At 41.6% G+C, this 14,294-nt stretch overlaps 1 protein-coding gene across 1 annotated transcript; it reads left to right on the top strand.

Annotated features, from left to right (window-relative positions):
* The first annotated feature begins 688 nt into the window (after window positions 1-688).
* On the top strand, window positions 689-13,620 carry LOC115195213 (zinc finger BED domain-containing protein 1-like). The gene is made up of 2 exons (XM_029754998.1): window positions 689-970; window positions 12,968-13,620. Exons 1-2 carry the CDS (start codon window positions 962-964, stop codon window positions 13,313-13,315), a joined length of 357 nt encoding a protein of 118 aa, XP_029610858.1. The 5' UTR covers window positions 689-961; the 3' UTR covers window positions 13,316-13,620.
* Window positions 13,621-14,294: the final 674 nt, after the last annotated feature.

Genomic DNA, 14,294 nt, shown 5'->3' with positions numbered 1-14,294 from the left:
AAGGCTGGAATGGGCTACAAGACCATCATCAAGCAGCTTGGTGAGAAGGTGACAAAAGATGGTGCGATTATTCGCAAATGGAAGAAACACAAAAGAACTGTTAAGGAGAAACATTTAAATGTCTTGGAATGGCCTCGTCAAAGCCCAGAACTCAATCCAATTTTGAATCTGTGGTATGGCTTAAAGATTGCTGTACACCAGCGGAACCCATCCAATTTGAAGGAGCTGGAGCAGTTTTGCCTTGAAGAATGGGCAAAAATCACAGTGGCTAGATGTGCCAAGCTTATAGAGACATACCCCAAGAGACTTACAGCTGTAATTGTTGCAAAAGGTGGCTGTACGAAGTATTGACTTGGGGGGGGGTGAATAGTTAGGCACGCTCCAGTTTTTTTTTCACAATTAAAAATATTTTGCATCTTCAAAGTGGTAGGCATTTTGTGTAAATCAAATGATACAACCCCCCCCAAAATCCATTTTAATTCCAGGTTGTAAGGCAACAAAATAGGAAAAATGCCAAGGTCGGTAAATACTTTCGCAAGCCACTCTATGTTGTTGCTACGGTGTCTAAAGAGGGACAAACATATAATATTCAAGTGAAGGTCTTTTAAGGCGATTATGCGAGGCACAGACGTTTGCTTCGCCTAGCCGAGTTCTGTTAGGAGCAAATCGAACCTACTATGTGGGCGCCTTTACTGTATCCAGAATTCCAGATCCTCCCCATCTGTACTGTACACTTCTCAGCAGACACACAAAACAGAGACAGAGCACTGCAGAAGAGTAAGAGAGCGGAGGAGATCAGTACTACAGTTGGGATCTTTTTCTTCTTTTTTTGCCAGGATCGTCCACTCAGTAACAATTGCCACTGTTTTCCAGGGAGTCCTGGGTTAGTCCTGATGAAGAATGTTTGCTAGAGTTGGTTGACTTTCTTCTCCCTGCCTCGTTAGATGTTTCTCCTTCGGCTATGACTGGGGTAGGATACTCTCTTTCTCTTTCTTCCCACTGTGCTTTGAACGGAATCCCCAATGAGTCATGGGTAATAGGCCCTGCTCAAATGAGTTCTGATGGTGATGTTTCAGTCAGTGATTAAGTCTGACATTATTTCCTCCTATTCTATTCTTCAGTCCCACAATGCCCACAATCTCTTCTTCTTTTGTTTGTTTGTGAACCTGCTTACTGCATCATATGTCACAGTATCACCTTTGTGAGTTCCAAATGACCTGTTTCCTACATGGTGCACTACTTTTGACCAGAGGGTGAATAGGATGCTATGCACATGCATCTTTTGTCATGCGTCTGACAGATCTGTTAGATCAGTTAGCTCAGTGTTCCCCCACATCAGTGGTGTAAAGTACTTAAGTAAAAATACTTGAAAGTACTAATTAAGTCGTTTTGGGGGGTACCTGTACTTTACTATTTATATTATTGACAACTTTTACTTCACTACATTCCTAAAGAAAATTATGTACTTTTTACTCCATACATTTTTTCCTGACACCCAAAAGTACTCGTTACATTTTGAATGCTTAGCAGGACAGGAAAATGGTCTAATTCACACATTTATCAAGAGAACATCCCTGGTCATTCCTATTGTGTCTGATCTGGCGGACTCACTAAGCCCATGCTTCTTTTGTAAATAATGTCTGAGTGTTGGAGTGTGCCCCTGGATATCCGTAAATTAAAAAAAAAATAAAAAAAAATGGTGCCATCTGGTTTGCTTAATATAAGGACTTTGAAATTATATATACTTTTACTTTTGAAACTTAAGTATATTTTAGCAATTACATTTAGTTTTGATAGTTAAGTATTTTTAAAACCAAATACTTTTAGATCTTTAATCAAGTAGGATTTTCTCTGGTGACTTTCCCTTTTTGTTGAGCCATTTTCTGTTAAGGTATCTTTATTTTTACTTAAGTATGACAATTCGGTACTTTTTTCACCACTGCACCACATAATCTGCTGCTCTTGCACTCTGGCCTCATCTATAATGGTACCCTATTCACTCTATAGTGCACTACTTTTGACCAGGGCCCATATTGAGAATATGGTGCCATTTTGGATGCATACTCCGTCTTCTTGTCCTTGGTTTGATTTCTTTCTGCTCTCCTTTTGTTTAACGGAGAAGAAAGGCTGGGTTAAATAATATTACCGACTTTGAAGTTCTAGAGAAGAACTTGTGTGGAGGAGAGGAGGAGATTGGGGAAATGGTTGAGTCCCTGCGACTTGAAATAGTAATTACAAAAAACGCTTTGATATTTTGGATACTGGAGGCACACAGTCGGTACGGTAAACCCTACTATTCACACTGCGGTAATAGAGGTTGTGTCCCATTCCCTTTATAGTTCAGTACTTTTTCCAGAGCACCTGGTCAAAAGTAGTGTATCCCAAATGGCACACTATTCCCTTTATAGTGCACTACTTTTTCCAGAGCACCTGGTCAAAAGTAGTGTGTCCCAAATGGCACCCTATTCCCTTTATAGTGCACTACTTTTGACCAAAGTATGTATAGAGACACGTTCTAATTAAGCGAGGCATCAAAGTCAACAACCCGCCCACCTGGCTTCGTTTGGGTCATTATCATTTAAAACAATGCATTCTAAAATAAATCACACAGACAGCTCCATAGCTTCAGATTAGATATTTATGATTTTATAATATAAGTAGCAATGTTCTGTACATTTATTTATACCATTAGTTTCACAACGTCCACAGAATGTGGCGCCTCTCCTCGGTCGGGCGGTGCTCGGCGGTCGTCGTCGCCGGCCTACTAGCTGCCACCGATCTATGTTTCAGTGTCTGTTAGTTATGTCTGTTTTTGGTTGCACCTGTTTCGTGTTTGTCATTAGTGGGGGGGTATTTAGGTTGTCTGTGTTTAGTTAGGATTCGTGCGGGATTGTTCTATGTTACGTGTGGTAGGGGTTGTAATTATTTAACGTAGTTGCTTTTGCTACGTATCGTTTAGGTATTAGGGTTGCCGGGCTGCGCCCCGTCTGTCTTTTAGAGTGGAGCTTCCCTCTCGTCATTTGACTTTTGTGCACCCTGCCTTATATGTGGATTTTGCCCCTTGGCAGTATTAAATTACGTTTGTTCAAACGGACCTCAGTCTCCTGCGCCTGACTCATCCTCCAAGTGTTCTATCTGCCCGTGACAATTAGTGTATTGATGGCATTACCAGTACTGTGTTGATGGCATTACCATTACTGTATTGTAGTGGAGGCTTGTGACTTGAAAAATTGAGGAGGATGGAAGACCCATGGTATAGCTGCGGACCAAACAACAAAGCACATTTTTTAAATCATCAAAGACAAATTATTTGAACCTAAAACGTTTAATAAAGACATTTAAGTAAAATATTATGGGAATGGGAATGAGAGGGCTACTTACAGTGTTGGGAAGGGCAGCAGTGATTGAATGAGGGTTTGAGGCATGAGTAGAGGTGTTCAAAGGCTTGACCTCAGTGCAGGACAGGGTTGAGGTGTTCAGAGGCTTCAGTGCAGAAAAAGGTTAATCATGGATGGATGGATGGTGTTGGAGAATAGCCCAACTCCTCCACTAAGGGCAGGACAGGATTTGACTGGGAAGACAAAAAACAATTACACACAGTTAGACAAAAGAGCTAAGAATGAGTTAGTCCAAGCAAGGAGTAAAATCACATTGATGTGTAAGAATGTGATCGTGTTTGTGTATGTGATTGACTCTACATAATAATGAAAGAAAATGTATAGGGGTACTCACAGTGCTTGGACTGGAAACATTCAATGTGCCAGTGGATGAAAGAGCATATGGGAAATGGGGAATAACCAGGGGATTCCGTTCTTCAGAGGGGCACAGACTGTTCAGTTCTTCAGATGGGCACAGACTGTTCAGTTCTTCAGATGGGCACAGACTGTTCAGTGCTTCAAAGGGGTACAGGGCTGTTCAGTTCTTGAAAGGGGTACAGGGCTGTTCAGTTCTTCAAAGGGGTACAGGGCTGTTCAGTTGTTCAGTTCTTCAAAGGGGTACAGGGCTGGTCAGTTCTTCAGAGGGCCATGGGTGGCGCATGGGGGAATTACTGTTGAAAACAACATTAAAATGAATATCAATTCAATTCAAAATTGGTAACATCATCATTTCATTAACAATTAAACTAATGTAAACTTCATTATAATGGGGAAAAACATGTGAAAGATTTACTTTAAAGATGAAGTCCTTTCTTCTCATAGTCTGCTTGACAAACTGGTCGATGGCCTTCTCATAGTAGTGAAGATGTTTATGCAGTGATTTAAGATTTCTCAATGGATAGTTTTGGTGAAACGGTACGTGTATTCATATTGAACTGTTCGGTACAGGGTCCACGGTGCACGGTTCGGTACACATTGTGAACCGAACAATACATGAATCATATATTATAGCTAGGAAAATATCAATATATTTAATTGTAAAAAAAATATTATTGCATAAACCAATGGCGTATAAACTAACGTGGGAAAAATATCCACATAGTAATAAAGTTGTCTGTAAAAAAAAAGAGTTGTTCAGTCTTGTATGCAGCTCCGCTCATTAGTTATTTCACTCCAGCGAGAACAGAGATGAGAGACCATCGTAGAAGCAATTAGTTTATGAAGGAATTAGCAGTTAGCTAAATGCGAAGGAGCAACATGGTAAGCATTGGCGAGGCAGAATTAGAAGACGCCCCAGTATCATTCAGGTCTGCCGTCTAGGAACATTTCGGTTTCCCTGTAAACTATAACAGGGGTTGACAACGAGTGGTGGATAAAACTTTTACAACATGTAGGCTCTGTTCATTGCAGATAGCCTATTCGAGTGACAATACGAGTAACATGACTACTCATTTGCGCCGACATCACCCCAAAGTGCCAATCGGTATGACTAGGCGAAAAAATGAAACGGCAACCAATCGACAACCACTTTTCCCCACAGCCTTCAGGCAACAATATGCGGCTGACTCTGGTAGAGCTAAAGAAATCAACGCAGCGATAGCAAAATTCATAGCGGCAGATATGAGACCCTTCTCTGTGGTAGAGAATGGGGGGTTCAGAAATATGTTTAATGTGGTCGAGCCGCGCTCCACAATTCCTTCCCATACACATTTTGCCCAGACATTAATACCTGCCTTAAAAAAACTAAAGAACAACTAAACAACTAAAGAACAACTTGAGAGTGAGTTGTCAGAAACGCGGTCTGTTGCTCGAACAACAGACAGTTGGACGTCTAGAGCTACAGATTGTAACGGCTAATTTCATTACGGCAGAGTGGAAAATAAAAAGCCATGTTCTTCAAACACGTCCCGTTAAGAGTAGTCATACCAGTGTAAATTTGGGGGAAGAGCTAAGGGAAGTAGTTGCAGTGTGGAAGTTGGAAAGGGATAATGTAACGATTCCTGTGACCACTGACAACACTAGAAACATTGTAACTGCAGTTGCACTAGCTGGATTGGGGCCACAGATAGGATGTTGCGCTCACGTTATTAATCTAGTATCTCAAAAAGCAATGTCAGTGAATCCAACCTCTCGCTTCCTAGCAAAGATCAGGAAGGTGGTATCCTTTCACAAAAGCACAACTGCTGCACATGTTTTCAAGACAAAACAGGAGATACTGGAGCTGCCAAACCACAAACTAATCCAAGATGTCCCTACTAGATGGAATTCAAGCTATGACATGGTTGAGAGATACCTTGAGCAGAAAGTTGCGGTGTATTCTGCACTGACTGATCAAGCTGTGTGGAAGAATGTCAAAGATATTGTGACTTTGTCTGAAAATGACATAAGACTAGCAGAGGAAGTTATCAAAGTGTGCAAACCTCTCAAAACAGTCACAACACTGATATGCACTGAGAGCATTCCATCAGTTTCTATGGTCCCTCCTATGAAAACAATGATCTTGAAATCAATGGTGGCATCTGATGAAGATCAACCCGCAGTAAGGGATGTCAAGACTGCTATCAGATTTAACCTGGAGCCTAGATATGCTGACCCTGGTGTCCAAGACTTCTTACACAAGAGCACCGCTTTGGACCCCCGTTTCAAGTCCCTACTGCACCTGGATGCTGCTCGTCTGAGAGTCTACAACGAACTCACAGCAGAGATTGTGACCAATATACAACAGATATTGTATTTATTTTGTTAACTTCTTATGGCTTGAGGGCGCTATTTTCACGTCTGGATGAAAAGTGTGCCCAAAGTATACTGCCTGCTACTCAGGCCCAGAAGCTAGGATATGCATATTATTGGTAGATTTGGATAGAAAACGCTCTAAGATTTCTAAAACTGTTTGAATGATGTCTGTCAGTATAACAGAACTTATTTGGCAGGCGAAACCCCGAGGACAAACCATCCAGGATTCTTTTCTTTTTAGGTCACTCTCTTTTCAATGGGTTTTCATTGAGAATCCATAATTCTAAGGCAGTTGCTTGCAGTTCCTATCGCTTCCACTGGATGTCACCAGTCTTTAGAAATTGGTTGATGTTTTTCCTTTGTGTAATGAAGAAGTAGCCCTGTTCAGAATGAGGCTCGAGGGAAGTGTACTGTTTGACAGAGGCGCGTGACCTGAAAAGCACGCTCCACTTTGTTTTCCTCCGGTATTGAACGCAGTTTCTCCCGTCTTAAATTTCATTGATTATTTACGTAAAAAAATACCTAAAGATGTATTAGGAAAGTTGTTTGAAATGTTTGGACAAAGATTAAAGGTAACTTGAGATATTTTGTAGTCATGTTGCGCGAGTTGGAACCGGTGTTTTTCTGGATCAAACACGCCAAATAAATGGGCATTTTGGATATATAACGACGGAATTAATCGAACAAAAGGACCATTTGTGATGTTTATGGGACATATTGGAGTGCCAACAGAAGAAGCTCGTCAAAGGTAAGGCATGAATTATATAGTTATTTCTGAGTTTTGTGTCGCGCCTGGCGGGGTGAAATATGATTGTCTGTGTTGTTTGATGGGGTGCTGTCCTCACATAATAGCATTGTTTGCTTTCGCCGTAAAGCCTTTTTGAAATCTGACACTGTGGCTAGATTAACAAGAAGTTCAGCTTTGATTTGGTGTATTGCACTTGTGAATGTATGAATGTTAAATATTTTTCATAATTTTTGGGGAATTTGGTGCTCTGCCATTTCACCGGATGTTGTCAAATCAATCCCGTTAACGGGATTTGAGCCATAAGAAGTGTGACATTTATTATTTTATTAATTCGTGATTTAACAATTAATTATAAAGTAATAATTGTAATTGTCATAATAGTGTTTGATGACTTCTGTAACCGTAATAGCCTTGGTTTCATGCATGTTAACATTAGAAGCCTCCTCCCTAAGTTTGTTTTATTCACTGCTTTAGCACACTCTGCCAACCCGGATGTCCTAGCCGTGTCTGAATCCTGGCTTAGGAAGACCACCAAAAACTGAAATCTCCATCCCTAACTACAACATTTTCAGACAAGATAGAACGGCCAAAGGGGGCGGTGTTGCAATCTACTGCAGAGATAGCCTGCAGAGTTCTGTCCTACTATCCAGATCTATACCCAAACAATTTGAACTTCTACTTTTAAAAATACATCTCTCTAAAAACAAGTCTCTCACCGTTACCGTCTGCTATAGACCACCCTCTGCCCCCAGCTGTGATCTGGACACCATATGTGAACAAATTGCCCCCCATCTATCTTCAGAGCTCGTGCTGCTAGTTGACTACAATCTAAGCTTGATGCCCTCAATCTCACACAAATTATCAATGAACCTACCAGGTACCACCCCAAAGCCATAAACACAGGCACCCTCATAGATATCATCCTAACCAACTTGCCCTCTAAATACACCTCTGCTGTTTTCAACCAAGATCTCAGCGATCACTGCCTCATTGCCTGCATCCGTAATGGGTGAGCGGTCAAACGACCTCCACTCATCACTGTCAAACGCTCCCTGAAACACTTCAGCAAGCAGGCCTTTCTAATCAACCTGGCCCGGGTATCCTGAAAGGATATTGACCTCATCCCGTCAGCAGAGGATGCCTGGTTATTTTTTTTAAATGCCTTCCTCGCCATCTTAAATAAGCATGCCCCATTCAAGAAATGTTGAACCAGGAACAGATATATAGCCCTTGGTTCTCTCCAGACCTGACTGCCCTTAACTTCTCTAGGGTAGGGGGCAGTTTGTTGACGTCCGTATGAAAGGCATGCCCGTAGTAAACTGCCTGCTACTCAGGCTCAGAAGGTAGGATATGCATATTATTAGTAGATTTGGATAGAAAACACTCTGAAGTTTCTAAAACTGTTTGAATGATGTCTGTGAGTATAACAGAACTCATATGGCAGGCAAAAACCTGAGGAAAATCCAACCAGGAAGTATGGAAATCTGAGGTTTGTAGTTTTTCAAGTGATTGCCTATACTGTATACAGTGACTTTGGGTTCATGTTGCACGTCCTAAGGCTTCCACTAGATGTCAACAGTCTTTAGAATGTTGTTCCATGTTTCTTCTGTGACTAGGGAGAGAATAAGAGGTCCTGAAGTCATCTGACTGAGAGAATGACATGAGTTCAGTGGCGTGCACTCCCGTGAGAGTTAGCTGTGTTCCTTTTCTTTTTTGAAGACATTGGAATTGTCTGGTTGGAATATTATGGAAGATTTATGATAAAAAACATCCTAAAGATTGATGCTATACATCGTTTGACATGTTTCTACGAACGTAAATATAACTTTTTTTAACTTTTCGTCGTGACATTTTGCGAGCGCTTCCTGCATTTGGAGTAGTGGACTAAACGCGCAAACAAAAAGGAGGTATTTGGACATAAATCATGGACTTTATCGAACAAAACAAACATTTATTGTGGAACTGGGATTTCTGGAAGTGCATTCTGATGAAGATCATCAAAGGTAAGTGAATATTTATAATGTCATTTTTGTGATTTTAGTTGACTCTAAAATGGCGGGTATCTGTATGGCTTGTTTTGATATCTGAGTGCTGTACTCAGATTATTGCAAAATTTGCTTTCGCCGTAAAGCTTTTTTGAAATCTGACACAGCGGTTGCGTTAAGGAGAAGTGTATCTATATTTCTTTGAATAACTGTTGAATATTTTATCTACGTTTATGATGAGTATTTCTGTAAATTGATGTGCTTATTCACCGGAAGGTTTGGGAGGCAAAACATTTCTGAACATTACACGCCAATGTAAAATGGGGTATTTGGATATAAATATGAACTTTATCGAGCAAAACATACATGTATTGTGTAACATGAAGTCCTATGAGTGCCATCTGATGAAGATCATCAAAGGTTAGTGATTAATTTTAGCTGTATTTCTGGTTTTGGTGATGCCTCTCCTTGCTTGGAAAATGGCTGTGTGGTTTTTCTTGTCTCGGCGCTGTCCTAACATAATCTAATGTTATGCTTTCGCCGTAAAGCCTTTATGAAATCGGACAATGTGGTTGGATTAACGAAAAGTGTATCTTTAAAATAGGATATAATAGTTGTATGATTGAGAAATTTGAATTATGAGATTTTTGTTGTTTTGAATTTGCCGCCCTGCTATTTCACTGGCTGTTGAATAGTGTGTCCCGCGGGTGGGACGCTAGCGTCCCACGTATCCCAGAGAAGTTAATCTTTACTACTGTTTAGCACATGACCTCACATGTGAATCCTTAAAGTGATGGATGGGGCTGGCTTAATTAAGAGGGTGTGAACAATGCTGAATGGGTGTAGACAAAGGAGAGCTCTCCAATTGGTACCAAAACATTCAAAGGCCCTTTTCTCAAAAGTGTGTTTACAAGTTTATCAACTTTCAAAGCAGAATTACATGTTCCTCAAAAATGCAGTGTATGATATTCCATGTTGTAGCGCTGAGTCTCTACTTTTTACCAATGTAAAAACCCAATTTCAAATTTGGCTAAATAAGACCGAATCCAGGCGGTAAGTCACAAATTAGCGGTCTACTGAGCATTGTTCTCTGTCGTGTTTGCTATAAACCGAATTTTGTTACATTTAATATTGCAGATATATTTTGGCTTCCATCAATGTAACTGTCTGCATCATTTCCAATCCCCCATATATAAAATATATTTATATTTGATATATTTTCCTTTATTTTCCCCTAACCCTACACCCCTCCCCTAATTGGAGTAAACTAATGGACAACAACAGGCTTCTACTTCCAGCTTATACATACACATTTTACGGACACAGTATATTTTACAACAGTTATCTTTTTTTTGTTTTTGTCCCATCCTTCAGCTTTCCTCAGCCCCTCCCATCTATCTCTGAAAATTATCCAGTTTTGATTTCTTTTGGCCATATCTTTTTCAACTGTGCTGTTTCACAAAAGTTCTGAACCTATATACATTTTACGGACACAGTGGTTGTTTGTTTGTCAACATCCTTAGCCGTGACGTGCAACTCATTCTACTGTATATTGATTACCAACCACAAACATATGGGTCGAACCCTGTGAGGTTTATCAAAATAGTAAAAATGCTGCACTCCAGCTGAAACGGCTGGTAGGATGGGTAAGTTGATTCAATACATCTATCTACAAAAAGTATTTTAACTTGTTTTTGAGCGATGCAAAGGGTAACATTGTCAATCCTCTAGTCCCACATACCCAAGAGAGGTTAATCAACACAAAAACATCCTGTGGCGTTCTGCATTAGCATCGACCAGCCCCCGTGATATGCAACTTTTCAGGGAAGTTAGAAACCAATATACTCAGGCAGTTAGAAAAGCCAAGGCTAGCTATTTCAAGAAGAAATTAGCTTCCTGCAACCCAACCTCAAAAAAGTTCTGGTACACTGTAAAGTCCATGGAGAATAAGAGCACCTCCTCCCAGCTGCCCACTGCACTGAGGATAGGAAACTCTGTCACCACCGATAAATCCACTATGTTTGAGAATTTCAATAAGCATTTTTCTACGGCTAGCCATGCTTTTCACCTGGCTACCCCTACCCTGGTCAACAGCACTGCACCCCCCACAGCAACTCGCCCAAGCCTTCCCAATTTCTCCTTCTCCCAAATCCAGTCAGCTGATGTTCTGAAAGAGTTGCAAAATCTGGACCCCTACAAATCAGCCGGGCTAGACAATCTGGACCCTTTCTTTCTAAAATTATCTGCCGAAATTGTTGCAACCCCTATTACTAGCCTGTTCGGCCTCTCTTTCATGTCATCTGAGATTCCCAAAGATTGGAAAGCAGCTGCAGTCATCCCCCTCTTCAAAAGAGGGGACACTCTTGACCCAAACTGCTACAGACCTATATCTATCCTACCCTGCCTTTCTAAGGTCTTCGAAAGTCAACAAACAGATTACCGACTATTTTGAATCCCAACGCACCTTCTCCGCTATGCAATCTGGTTTCAGAGCTGGTCATGGGTGCACCTCAGCCACGCTCAAGGTCCTAAACAATATCTTAACTGCCATCGATAAGAAACAATACTGTGCAGCCGTATTCATTAACCTGGCCAAGACTTTCGACTCTGTCTATCACCACATCCTCATCGGCAGACTCAATAGTCTTGGTTTCTCAAATGATTGCCTCGCCTGGTTCACCAACTACTTCTCTGATAGAGTTCAGTGTGTCAAATCGGAGGGCCTGTTGTCCGGACCTCTGGCAGTCTCTATGGGGGTGCCACAGGGTTCAATTCTTGGGCCGACTCTCTTCTCTGTATACATCAATGATGTCGTTCTTGCTGCTGGTGAGTCTCTGATCCACCTCTATGCAGACGACACCATTCTGTATACTTCTGGCCCTTCTTTGGACACTGTGTTAACAACCCTCCAGACGAGCTTCAATGCCATACAACTCTCCTTCCGTGGCCTCCAACTGCTCTTAAATACAAGTAAAACTAAATGCATGCTCTTCAACCGATCGCTGCCTGCACCTGCCCACACGTCCAGCATCACTACTCTGGACGGTTCTGACTTAGAATATGTGGACAACTACAAATACCTAGGTGTCTGGTTAAACTGTAAACTCTCCTTCCAGACTCACATCAAACATCTCCAATCCAAAGTTAAATCTAGAATTGGCTTCCTATTTCACAACAAAGCATCCTTCACTCATGCTGCCAAACATACCCTCGTAAAACTGACCATCCTACCGATCCTCGACTTCGGCGATGTCATTTACAAAATAGCCTCCAATACCCTACTCAATAAATTGGATGCAGTCTATCACAGTGCCATCCGTTTTGTCACCAAAGCCCCATATACTACCCGCCACTGCGACCTGTACGCTCTCGTTGGCTGGCCCTCGCTTCATACTCGTCGCCAAACCCACTGACTCCAGGTCATCTACAAGACCCTACTAGGTAAAGTCCCCCCTTATCTCAGCTCGCTGGTCACCATAGCAGCACCCACCTGTAGCACACGCTCCAGCAGGTATATCTCTCTGGTCACCCCCAAAGCCAATTCCTCCTTTGGCCACCTCTCCTTCCAGTTCTTTGCTGCCAATGACTGGAACAAACTACAAAAATCTTTGAAACTGGAAACACTTATCTCCCTCACTAGCTTTAAGCACCAGCTGTCAGAGCAGCTCACAGATTACTGCACCTGTACATAGCCCATCTATAATTTAGCCCAAACAACTACCGCTTCCCCTACTGTATTTATTGATTTATTTTGCTCCTTTGCACCCCATTATTTCTAGTTCTACTTTGCACTTTCTTCCACTGCAAATATACCATTCCAGTGTTTTACTTGCTATATTGTATGTACTTCGCTACCATGGCATTTTTTGCCTTTACCTCCCTTATCTCACCTCATTTGCTCACATAGTGTTTGTTTTACTCCATGTGTAACTCTGTGTTGTTGTATGTATCAAACTACTTTGCTTTATCTTGGCCAGGTCGCAATTGTAAATGAGAACTTGTTCTCAACTTGCCTACCTGGTTAGATAAAGGTGAAATAAAAAATATATATATATTTCTAACAACAAATCATATTTTTAAAGCCACTTCAGAGATAGTAATTTTCATCTCATTTAATTTTGCAGGGTCAAGGCACAGATACCACAGGAGCCAACCCTTCTCCAGAGACGGCAGACGACAGGGGTTCTCCTCCAGAAAAGAAGCCTGCCATGGCTGAGTTTTTTGGGGAGTTGTTCACGACCCAGGAGCAGGGAACCAAGTCAAAGGTCAAGGTCATAGAGGAGGAGGTGACCTCATACAGGGAAGTGGACTGTATTCCCCTGGATGCTGATCCACTTACATGGTGGAAGGCCAAAGAGTTAATATACCCTCATGTTGCCATGTTAGCAAGGCGCTACCTGGCTATGCCTGGGACCTCTGTCCCTAGCGAGAGGGTATTCTGCATAGCGGCTGATATTGTCACAGCAAGCTGATCTGTGCTCACTGCAGACAATGTGGATAGACTAATCTTCTTAAAGAAAAATTAGAAAATGTGTTTTTTTTTCAAGTAACCAGTCTCAAGTGGTCCTATTTTGTTTGAGGCACTGCTATGTGACTTAATTTTCATATATGCTGCTGGACTATGCACTCTTGCTGAAGTTCTGTTTTAAATGACTATTTTATTTCATGTTATAAGGCAGGCACTGCTGTTTTTTGTTGTCCCCTTGTTTCCATATGCTCCTGGGAATTCAAGCTACCCATGTTTACTATTATAATAAATGTAAAATCGAAATACAAATGACATATTTCTCAGGCATTTATTTTGTTGATGTATCGAAACCGTACCGAACCGTGACACCACTGTACCTTATCGTACCGAACCGTGAGTTTTGTGAACCGTTCCACCCCTAATGGATAGGATTGCAAGGTTCCTCAATCTCTCTTGTCCCATAGTGTTCCGAGAGTAGCTCTTCAGCCTCTTGAGGCAGGAGAAGCTATGCTTCACCCCAGCTGATGTTGCGCCCATAGTAGCAACTAAGCGCATGAGCCTGTACAGCTCAGGCATCGCTTCATCAAGTCCACTGCTCTTATAGTGCAGGATTGTGTCACTCAGCTTTGTTCCCTTGAATCTCCTCGTCACAGTAAAACACTTGCAGCTCTGTTTTCAGTCTTTCCTGATCAAAAAATTGCCATAGGTCTGCAATAGGCTTGTCAGAGCATCATCTGGGAATTTTCTCTTGAATTAACCAAATTTACTACCATCTAACAACTCCAGGAATTGCATGCTGCCCAGGCTTTGGTACCTCTGTGCTCTCTGAGACTTGCAGTTATCATGAATTGAGTCATACGGTGCCTTGTAGGTATGCCTTACATCCTGAGTGCCCTGCCGACACTTCCTCCCGTGCATGATCTCTGGATCCTCTGTCATGCTTGCTGCCTTCTCATATATGGCACTGAATGCTACATCAGACT

This window comes from Salmo trutta, chromosome 6 (assembly GCF_901001165.1).
Source record: "Salmo trutta chromosome 6, fSalTru1.1, whole genome shotgun sequence".
NCBI classification, from domain to species: domain Eukaryota; kingdom Metazoa; phylum Chordata; class Actinopteri; order Salmoniformes; family Salmonidae; genus Salmo; species Salmo trutta.
Note: the sequence above shows the minus strand (reverse complement) of the source record. Positions and strands in the feature narration are given on the sequence as shown.